Source organism: Callorhinchus milii, unplaced genomic scaffold, assembly GCF_018977255.1.
Source record: "Callorhinchus milii isolate IMCB2004 unplaced genomic scaffold, IMCB_Cmil_1.0 Scaffold1, whole genome shotgun sequence".
Classification (NCBI taxonomy): domain Eukaryota; kingdom Metazoa; phylum Chordata; class Chondrichthyes; order Chimaeriformes; family Callorhinchidae; genus Callorhinchus; species Callorhinchus milii.
Genome location: NW_024704742.1, coordinates 69,101,079 through 69,111,290, shown reverse-complemented (window position 1 = coordinate 69,111,290; position 10,212 = coordinate 69,101,079). Strand labels below are relative to the sequence as shown.

Here is a 10,212-nt window from a genome sequence, read left to right as displayed (position 1 = left end):
AATCAGAAGGTCTTCAGGTGTGATCTAAAGATGGGGAAGGAGGGGGCAAGATAGAGGAAAGAGGGTGCCAGAGTTTTGGGGCGCAACGGCTCGAAACGCAGCCACCAATGGTGGAACGGAGGGCACGGGGGACAGACAGGAGGCTGGAGCCAGTTGAGCGGAGGCAGCAGGTTAGGGGGTTACGCAGGTAAAAGAGGTAGGGAGGTGCCAGGGCACAAAGGGGTTTGAGGATGACCATCCCTCACAATTAGATAACCAGATAGCTTTAAGTGCAGAGGCTGGGGAGGGGAGAGGCATTGAGTGCAATGCAGGCTGGGACTTGTAGGCACTGTGTGGGGATGGCTGGAGCCAGAGACTACATTACCCAGTGGGTGAGTGAGTGAGTGAGTGAGAGCGTTGGCTCCAGCTGGAGAGAGGGAGAGAGGCAGTGGGTGGGGGAGGTGCTGCTGCTGCTGCTGTACAGGGGCTGGGCCTGTGGTTGTTCAGGGAGAGAGTGGGGGGTGGCTCAGCAATGTGTCTGGGGCTTCCTGGTGTCAGTGTGGTTTGTGTCAGACACTCCCTGCTCCTCCTGGTTCAGAGAAGGCTGAGCCAAGGCTCTGCTATGGCGCCAGAGACAGAGGCTAAAAAGAGAGCTGCCTACATGGCTGTGGACAAGTATGTGCAAGTAAGCAGTTTTGCTCTTTTTTTTCATGCAATGCAGTGGGTGCCTCAGTGCAAATACCCCCCCTCCACCCCCCCCCCCCCCCACACACACACATAACTTCCTTTTAAAATCATTGCTTCACTTTAACCTGTGGGTTTTGCATCTGCTCTTCAGCCCAGCTCCTTGTGTTCGAGATAATAAGAGCAACCCTAGCATTTGAAATAGCACCTTATCGTGTCTTCCAGGCGTCTCAAAGCGCTTCATGGAATATTATCCCCGGGGTTTCTACTTGTGAACTTTATTCCTCTTTCTCTCTTCTCCACCCCTCCTCCCAGAAACCACTCTCGTCCCTTTATTTAGCGATTCTTTTTAAAAAGGAGAATAATTCAAAGGTTTGCTTGGCAGGTTGCAAATGTTGGTTTCTTGCCGCAAAAATATAATGATAATTTGGTCACTCAGTCCACGGCCGTGGGGACGCTGCTGGCACTGTTGGCTGCCGCGTTTCGCCCACAAAATATACAGTCAATTCACTTTATAGTATATTGTGTGAAGCATTTTGAGACATCTCGAAGGCGCTATATCAAATGCAGGTATTATTATTCTAAGTCCTGAATAAAGCGTTTGGAACATGTTAAAGCACTTCACATGATCTTACTGTAAAGTGCAATGACTGTGCATTTGTAGGCAAACATGGTAGCCAATTTGCACACAGAATGTCTCACAGCCGTGAAGTGAATGACGGATTTTACCTGCGGGACTGTTGGATAGAACACCTGGTGAGCGAAACGCCCTTCTCTTCTCAAATAGTGCCATGGGACCTTTAACGTCTACCTGAACAGGCAGACTGGATCTCGGTTTAATGTCTCATCCATAGGACAGCACATCTAACAGTACAGAGCTCCCTGCGGTACTGTATTGGAATGTCATCTTAGACTGTGAGTTCAACGAAGTAATGTGGGGCTTGAACCCACAGCCTTCTGACTCAGAGAAGAGAGTGCTACCAACCGAGCCAGGCTGACATCTAAAATGCATTTTTTCAAAGAGATAAGAGTATAAATATCGGCACAGACCGGTTCCGTGCTGTACATTCTTTAAATACATCCTTTATAAATAAGGAAATGGGGTTAGGAACTCTGCACTGCTCTCATAAACTGGTGGGGTAGGCTATGGTTTCTTCCTGCTCCTATGCGCCCTGTGGGGGGGAGTGAGAGATTCAGGCTGCAGTAACAGTGAGTAGGGGGAGTGAAACGTGTCGATTTATGAAAGGATTTATTAAGGAATGCGAGAGAAGGGGAGGAGAGAGGGTGGGGGCCACAGTGATCACAAGAAACACATTCTGCAAGGCTGTGTGGGAACCCCTTCCCCCCCCCCACCCCGAAAGGCAGAGTGATATGTTTGCTAACTCTTTACAGGTGTGGGTGTAACTTTGTGGATGTGTGTGCAGTTGTATCGTTATTTTTTGTGCCTGTGTGAGAGACGCTGCCCTGGGTGAAGGGTACTATATCCATGCACATATATGCAAGTTGTTATGATCATTGTACGCATGTATAACAACAACAACTTGCACTTATATAGTGCTCTTCACGCCGGATGGGTAGTATCCATGTAACCCGTGTGTACGTGTAATAACTATAGTTTTTGTATAACTTGTAAGCGTGATGTGTGTAAGCTCGGAGGGGAATGGGTAATGTGTTGGTGCGGAGTGCATAAAATGTGTGTAAGCCTATGTGTGCCATGTGTAAGGTGTGCGTAAGTTGTGCGTTTGCGTCTTGTTCGACCGTCAACTACCCTTTCTACTCCACATCCATGCCATGACCTGCTCTGCCTTCCCCCACCTCCACATTATCACCCGGCTCCGCTACTGCCTCACCCCCCTCAGACCCCCAAAATCCCATCCATGCATTTATCACTGCTAGGCTTTATTACGCCAGCTCCCTGCGCTAGGTCCCCTGCCCGGCCCACCCCACCATCGGCGGTTGGGCTTTCAGCCTCTCTGCCCCCACCCTTTGGAACTCCATCTCACAGCCCCTTCGCCTTGATCCCTCCCTCGCCCTCCTACCCCTACCCTCCCTGTCATCCACCCCTCCTGATCCCAACCCCCAGCTTGGGAGGTCCTCCTGACGTGAAAGGTGCTATGCAAATATAATTTGTTGTTGCTGTTGCAAGCCAAAGTCCTAATGGGTAGGGTCTTAGCTGGACAAATAGCAGGAAAGCTTGCCAGACAGCTGGGATTTCCATGTGTAGGTGGGATGCATGGAATTTTCAGTTTAGTTTGGATGCTCTTAAGCATGGTGATGGTTAGACATCATTACTCATGTGTCAGACACCCGGCTGACCAAAACAAAAGTCCATGTGATGGATGCTAACTAAAATATTTTCTTCCAAGTGTGTTTTCCAATTCTCCTTATCAGAAGTCACATTCCTTGTAAACAAGGTCAAGGACACAGTGTTTTTCAGTACAGTGTTAACATTTTATTCATTTTAACTTTCTTTACACTGTGTAAGGTGTATGTGTAAGCAAGGTGTGGCATGCCATTGTAAAGGTGTCATATTCATGATGTGGATGGCTGTGGACCTTAGTTTGTATTTTCTGTCACAGAATAACCAAGTCCTGGGGATTGGCAGTGGCTCCACAATTGTTCACGCTGTAAAGAGAATAGGTAAGTGTCAGCGAACGAGCGAGATTGTCTGACATGTACCTTCTAGTCAGTACCTTCTACACTGGTCTCAGCTTTCTCCTCATGCTATGACAAATGCATTTGTGGAATCCTGTAGCGTATCAGTTATAGCACTTGCCTCGCCAGCGAGAGGACCCGGGTTTGATTCCCGGGCAGAACGAAATCTTCGGCAAGTTTCCTTAACTCCACGCGTCTCTGATTACCCAGCAGTACGTAGGAACCTGGTTGTTAGTTGATTGGCGGATCGCTTTTCTGGGGATAATAATCACTTCAAAATAATAATAATTTGGTCACTTAATCCACGACTGTTTGTGGGACACTGCTGTGTGAAATTCGCTGTCATGTTTTGCTCACAAAATACAACTAATTCACTTTACAGTATATTCTGTGAACCGCTTTGAGATGTCTCGGAATACATGATAATGAACTGCAAGGATTATTATTAGTATTATTAATTCTAATGATATCGGGAGTATTAAAGCTCTGGGTCAGAAGATTGTGGAATCGAGCTTTATGCACTTCCTGTCTGCTTCGTCCCAGGCCCCTTCCTTGCCCCCCGATTAGACTGTATAACAAAAGCTGTAGTAATAATAATAATAATCCTTGCATTTGATATCAAGCCTTATCAGTCATCTCTTAAGCACTTTGCAGGATTCACTGTAAAGTGGAGTGACTGTGTATTTTGTAGGGGACCATGGCAGCCAATTTACACACAGCAATACCCCACAAACAGCCACAAAGTGAGTGACCAATCTTATTTGGGGGATTGTCGGCCCAGACACCGGGAGAGAGGAACTCCCGTCTCTTTTCGTACAGTGCCACCGGATCGGTAACTCACAATGTTGAGACGTCTCAAAGTGCTTCACAAGATGCACTGTAAAGTGGAGTGACTGTATTTGTGGGCCAATCTGCTCCAGCGACATCCAGTGCCCAACAATGGGCTGAGCAGCTGAATGTTGCTACATTTGGGGGTGAATTTGGTGTGAGACAAAACAGTATAATCAGCAGAAAATCTCATAATTTCAAATACTGTGGGAAAGGGGTTTTGGCAGGACGTGGAGTCAGGGAATCCTCCCACTCAGCTCCTGTTAACCCTACAAACCAAATCCCTAACGGGTAGAGTGGACAAGCTGGATAAGCAGCAACAAGCTTGCCAGATGGTGCTCACTATGCCAAGCTATGTGGTTTTAGCTGGTTAAACTCCAGCTGTTACACCAACTTTTGCCAGCCTAAATACTCCCCACAATTAAATAAGCGTCCCACCATGGACAGAATGTGTGTTCCATGGAAATTTCCATGTGCAGGTGGCATGAAGGGAACTCTGGTTTGGATACTCTTAACTTAATAGTGATGGGCTTGTGTAAGACACCCGGCTGACCGGAAAAAGTTGACTTACACTTTTTCCTTTGTTCACTCTCCCTTTCTCTGTAATTCTCTTTCTCTCTCTTTCCCTCTCTCCCATGCAGCAGATGTGCAAGGCAGTGAGGTTTTTGTGATTTTGTCTGTGTAACATCATGTTTGTGTTCTGTGCAGCTGAGCGGGTGCAAAAGGATGGTCTGAAGGTGGTGTGTGTACCCAGCTCCTTCCAGGTAAGATGATTCTTAAGTATTGGACCAGCGCCTAATACTTTCCGGAATTAGGTAAGCAGAGTGTGTGTCTTCAGGGAGAGAATGTGCATTCCATTCCAGATAGGAGAATTTTCATGTGTTGGTGGGTCGAGTGGATACTCTTTAAGCATGGCAATGGGTTTCCGCATGTGTCAGACACCCGGCTGACCAAAAAACTCCCCCCAATTTTCTGGGTACCTTGGGGTGGCGATTGGAGGGGGGGAACTGGGGAGGGGCTTAGACTGGGGGCAGGGGTGAGGGCTCTTTTCAAGTGGGTATAAAGCTAAAACAACACTTTGAATCTATAGCCAATGCAGTACTAGAGTAACTGGTGTGAATTTCACTGGCGGTGCTAACTAATCGACTGTCACAACGAGACCAAAATTATTATTTTCTGATCATATTTTTATAGTGAACTGAAAGGTCTGAAGAATAATAATCCTTGCATTTGCCTTATCATTCCGTCGGGACATCTCAAACCGCTTCACAAGATATACTGCAAAGTAGTTACTGTGTATTTTGTGGGCAAATGTGTCGGCCNTTTTTTCTCACAGCAAATGTCCCACAAACAGCCATAGAGTGAGTGACCAATTTTATCAGGGGCAAGTGTTGTTCAGGACACTGAGTGAGAGAAACTCCCTTCTCTTTGCGGATAGTTCCTCCCCCTCAGCACTGTGCTGGAATGTCAGCCTAGACTGTGAGCTTCAAAGTCCTGATGTGAAGAAACTAGTGCACTCCTGTAGCATATTGGTTCAAGCTCTCGCCTCACAAGCGGGAGGACCTAGGTGCGATTCCCGGCCAGGGCGAAACCTTAGGCAAGTTTCCTTACTCCACACGCCTCTGTAAGTAGGAACCCTGTTAGTAGTCGATTGGCAGATCGGTTTCTGGGGGTAATGATCACTCCAAAAACTAAACAAATAAATTTGATCATTCAAACCATGACTCTTTGTGGGACACTGCTGTACGCAATTAGCTGCACATTTCACTCATAAAATACAGTCAATTCACTTTATAGTATGTTCTGTGCCGGTGACTAACCCCCGAAATGTTGTCTAACCTCAGAGGCTCCTTTAAACATTCTTGTGAAGATCCTCTGATTGCCCTCAGACCCACCCCTCTCCCTGATTTAAGAAACAATAACTTGCTTGTTGATTAGACTGTGATGTGCAGGGAATGCCCGAGACATGATTTATACTCTGTGCCTCTTTGTGTTCAAAGGCTCGTCAGCTGATCTTGCAGAACAAGCTGCCGCTGAGTGATCTGGACCAATATCCTGAGGTAATATCCCCGTTAGATCTCCAACGCTTGGTCTTTAGTCTGGTTTCTGAGCCAGACAGGTCTGCAATACTTCAGCAAACTGCTGATGACAGCACAGCCCAGCCTGGCTCATCGGCAGGACTTAGAAGGGCAGACTAGTCACTCGGGGCAGGGAATGCTCACACTCAGCTCCTGTTAACCCTGCAAACCAAAGCTCTAAAGGGTAGGGTGGCCCTAGCTGGACAAGCAGCTTTCCAGGCAATGCTATCAATGGCAACCTGTGTAGTTTTAGCTGGTTAGACTCCAGTAGTTACTCCAACGCAAACTCTGGGGTCCCCAAGCTTTGGCTTTTGCCAACCTGCACCTAATATTTTCCGGGATTAGCTAAGCAGGATGTGTTCCTCCAGTGAGAGAGAGCGCATTTCATTCCAACAGTCTATCCCTGGGATTTCCATGTGCACATGTCCATTTCTGACCACGACTATGGTCACCTTCTCCCTGCCCCTGGCTCGGCCTCGGGCTCCGCCATTGTTAAGCGCTCTGAGAATAAATGCAAGTTGTTGTTGGATAGCTCAGTTTGGTTTGGGGACTCTTGAGCACGGTGATGGGTTTGTGTTTTGGGCTGTGTGACTGTCTCACTCTGGCTTTCAGCTAGATTTGGCCATCGATGGTGCAGATGAGGTGGACAATGATCTGAACTTGATCAAAGGCGGAGGGTAAGTTTTACACTGAGCTGTCAGTCATGCTGTGTGTTGGATATGATATAATAATAATAATCCTTAAACGCTTGCGAGGCAAATGCTCTAACCAATACGCTATAGGATTCCACAAAAGCCTATGACACAAAAGCCTGGGAATTAAAGATGTGGGATATATATAAGGGTGGTGGGGCGGAGGGGCTTGTGTCGAGTGTGAGACTGACTGAGTGAGTGACTAGCAGATTGTGTTGTGTGTAAGTTATGACTTGCTGTGTTCATGTGTGCGACTTAACGACCTGTAATGATTCTCAGTCCACAAAACTGTTGTATGAAGTAATTCCTTTATTCTCTGTCACAACACTCCAATATTCCAACCATCAGCCCACACCCCTGGTCCCACTCCCACTGCCCTTTATATCCTGTTTTCTTCTGATAAGCAATTTCTTAATTGCCATTTGCTTCTTGAAGCAAATATCCAAAAGACCGACCAACCGACTGAACAATCACATTGCTGCCCTCTTCTGTCCTCACAGAGGCTGTTTGACTCAGGAGAAGATCGTTGCCAGCTGTGCGAAAAAATTCATTGTCATTGCAGATTACAGGTGAGAGAACCATTTCTTTATCAATATTTATTGTTCTTCCAAATAGATGACTACGCCATCTGTCTGACTACTTACTTAGCTGCCTGTTCCCAACCCACATCTGTCAAAACTGTCAGACCTCTACTGCCAGAATACTCACCTGCTCTAAACTCCATACCCCCATCACACCAGTCCTCTCCAGGCTCCACTGGCTCCCTATCACAGAACAGATGGATTTCAAGATCCTCTCACTCGTCTACAAATCCTTTCATGCCCTGGTACCTCCGTACCTTTCAGACCTGCTTATTCCACACTCCATTACCCGCTGCCTCCGCTTGGCTGACTTTGGCCTCCTGCTTGTCCCTCATCTCCTCCATTCCACCATCTGCAGCAGAGCTTTCAGCCAATACGCCCCAAAGCTTTGGCACTCTCTTCCCCCAATCCCTCCGTCTTGCCCCCTCCATCCCTTTTTCAGATTGTGTCCGAAGACCTTCATCTTTGATCTTGCTTAGCCATCCCCCCCTCTCTCCCTGGCTTGGAGTCATGCTCTGCTACTGTTCAGCGCTCCAGGACTACTCCAAGTGAAGAGTGCTGTGTAAATGCTAATAATTGTTGTACTGTATACAGAAAAATTTCCAAATGCCTTGGAGAGAAATGGAAAAGAGGAATTCCGATCGAAGTCATCCCAAAGGCTTACCTCCCGCTCACCAGGACCATAGCAGCCAGATTTGGAGGTGTGGCGGAGCTGAGAATGGCTGTCAGCAAAGCTGTAAGTGGGGGAGTGATGCGTTTGGAAACTTAGGTGTTTCAGGAACCCGACAAAACTCAGCCAACCTGTGCATGCTGGTTAGCACCCTCGCCTCGCAAGCGAGAGGACCCAGGTTTGTTTCCTGGTCAAGGCGAAACCTTAGGCAAGTTTCCTTACTCTACACACCTCTGATTACCTAGCGGTAAGAAGGACCCCAGTTGTTAGTCGATTGGCGGATCGCTTTCTGAGAGTAATAATCCCTTTTTTTAAAAAAAATTGGTAACTCAATCCACAACTGGGACATTTCTGTGCACAATTAACTGCCGCATTTTGCCCAGAAAATATAGTTAATTCACTTTATAGTATTCCGTGAAGCGCTTTTAGACCTCAATGTCACATTAAGACGCTATATCAAATGCAAGGATTATTATTATTATTGATTGCAGGGCCCGCTGGTGACTGATAATGGGAACTTCATCCTGGACTGGAAGTTTGAGAAAGTGTCTGACTGGAAGACTGTGCACTGCAGCATTAAAATGTTACCAGGTGGGGACCGTCCACTCGGGCCTGAGGCCATGCACTCAGGGTGGTTAGGGCAACGATAACAGCAAATTACATTTGTAATTTCATTTGTAATTTGTAATTTCGCCTTTCGTGTCGGGAGGACGTCCCAAGGCGCTGGACAGTCAGAATTTAAGATCTGGAGGGGTGGAGGGCAGGGCAAAGAGGAAGGTCTTGGAAGGAGGTAACGGAGGGGGTGAGGCGGAGGGACTCTGAGATGGAGTTTGAACTCTATGTTCTGGAGGATGGGGAGCCTGTGGTGCCGGATGGGGGTAATTGAGCTACACATGGCTGGTGGTCGGTGGGGTAGGAGGAGAGGAGGGTAAGGGCTTGGAGGCTGAAATTCTATTCGCCATACACAAAATCCAATTAATACAGAATTTTGTTGCCTGGATACTCACCTGCAAAAAACTCTAGCCACATCACTCCAGTCCTTGCCAGGCTCCACTGGCTCCCAATTACTGAACCAATTTACTGAAATTCACAGGAGTGGTGGAGACGGGTTTATTCATTGACCTGGCGGAGAAGGTGTTTTTTGGGATGGAGGACGGCACGGTGGAGGTTCGAGAGAGACCGTCCCAATGACAGCGAGCACAGGGGAGGGAGAGAGTGAGAGAGGACCAGGATGAGATCGAGAGAAAACGAGAGAGACGACAATGAAACCGAGAGAGATGATACGAGAGACACCACGAAAGAGAACACGAAAGAGAGAGAGAGAGCGTCTCATTCTTGCCTCCTCCTTCACCAGGATCCAAGTTGCCTTGCTTTCCGAGCCTTCAACAAGCCAAATACTATATTCTTTTTACATTTTATATTGTTTTAATTGTACAGATTAAAAACATTTTTTTGATTTTCCAAAAAGAAACATCAGTCACCTAGTTGCTTTATTAAAAACGCCAAGTCCTGCCCCCTCTCCCTCCCTCTTTTCCTTCCACTCCCACTTCGCACCCCCTCCCCACCATTCTGGCCACTTGTCGAATGCCATCAATGGGTCCCTTTGTACAACTGAACTAATAGGAGGTGTTGCGTAAGGGCCCCTGATTCCCATAAGAGATGAGACGTTTCTGCCTGGCTTAATCCCATCTCTGACCGTCCTGAATGGGGAAGGCACCTTTGACACAATCCGAGATATCCTGAACCCAGGGAGAGGTTAAACCAGAAACTCTGCGGAGAGAGAATCTCACCTACAAACAAACACTGTCACCACACCTTCTAGTGATACCTGGGTAGCTATTGTCAATGCGACAAGGCAGGCGCCGTATCAAATGCAAATCCTTTTAAGGATCATTATCTTTGGCAATTGCCTGGGACGACAAATGAACCCTCCAGAGTGACATTTGCTCTGTAAAGTCTTAAATGTGGTTACTGTGCAGGCAAACTCCCTTTCGCCTCTCCTTCCCCCTCCACACCTCCCTTCCTTCTCTCTCCCCCCCACCCCC

The 10,212-nt window shown here is 47.4% G+C and overlaps 1 protein-coding gene across 1 annotated transcript; it reads left to right on the top strand.

Annotated features, from left to right (window-relative positions):
• Positions 1-414: 414 nt before the first annotated feature.
• rpia (ribose 5-phosphate isomerase A (ribose 5-phosphate epimerase)) lies at positions 415-10,205 on the top strand. Its single transcript, XM_007898036.2, has 9 exons — positions 415-664; positions 3,243-3,303; positions 4,855-4,910; positions 6,147-6,206; positions 6,837-6,901; positions 7,417-7,485; positions 8,092-8,233; positions 8,659-8,758; positions 9,261-10,205. The coding sequence occupies exons 1-9, from the start codon at positions 512-514 to the stop codon at positions 9,356-9,358; spliced, it is 804 nt and encodes a 267-aa protein (XP_007896227.2). The 5' UTR covers positions 415-511; the 3' UTR covers positions 9,359-10,205.
• Positions 10,206-10,212: the final 7 nt, after the last annotated feature.

Bases quoted from the DNA above. Each gene is read 5' to 3' on its own strand.
- rpia (XM_007898036.2), top strand. From the start codon at position 512: ATGTGTCTGGGGCTTCCTGGTGTCAGTGTGGTTTGTGTCAGACACTCC. The intron at 3,304-4,854 runs GTAAGTGTCAGC...TGTTCTGTGCAG, and splicing joins TCACGCTGTAAAGAGAATAG to CTGAGCGGGTGCAAAAGGAT. The intron at 8,234-8,658 runs GTAAGTGGGGGA...TATTGATTGCAG, and splicing joins GAATGGCTGTCAGCAAAGCT to GGCCCGCTGGTGACTGATAA.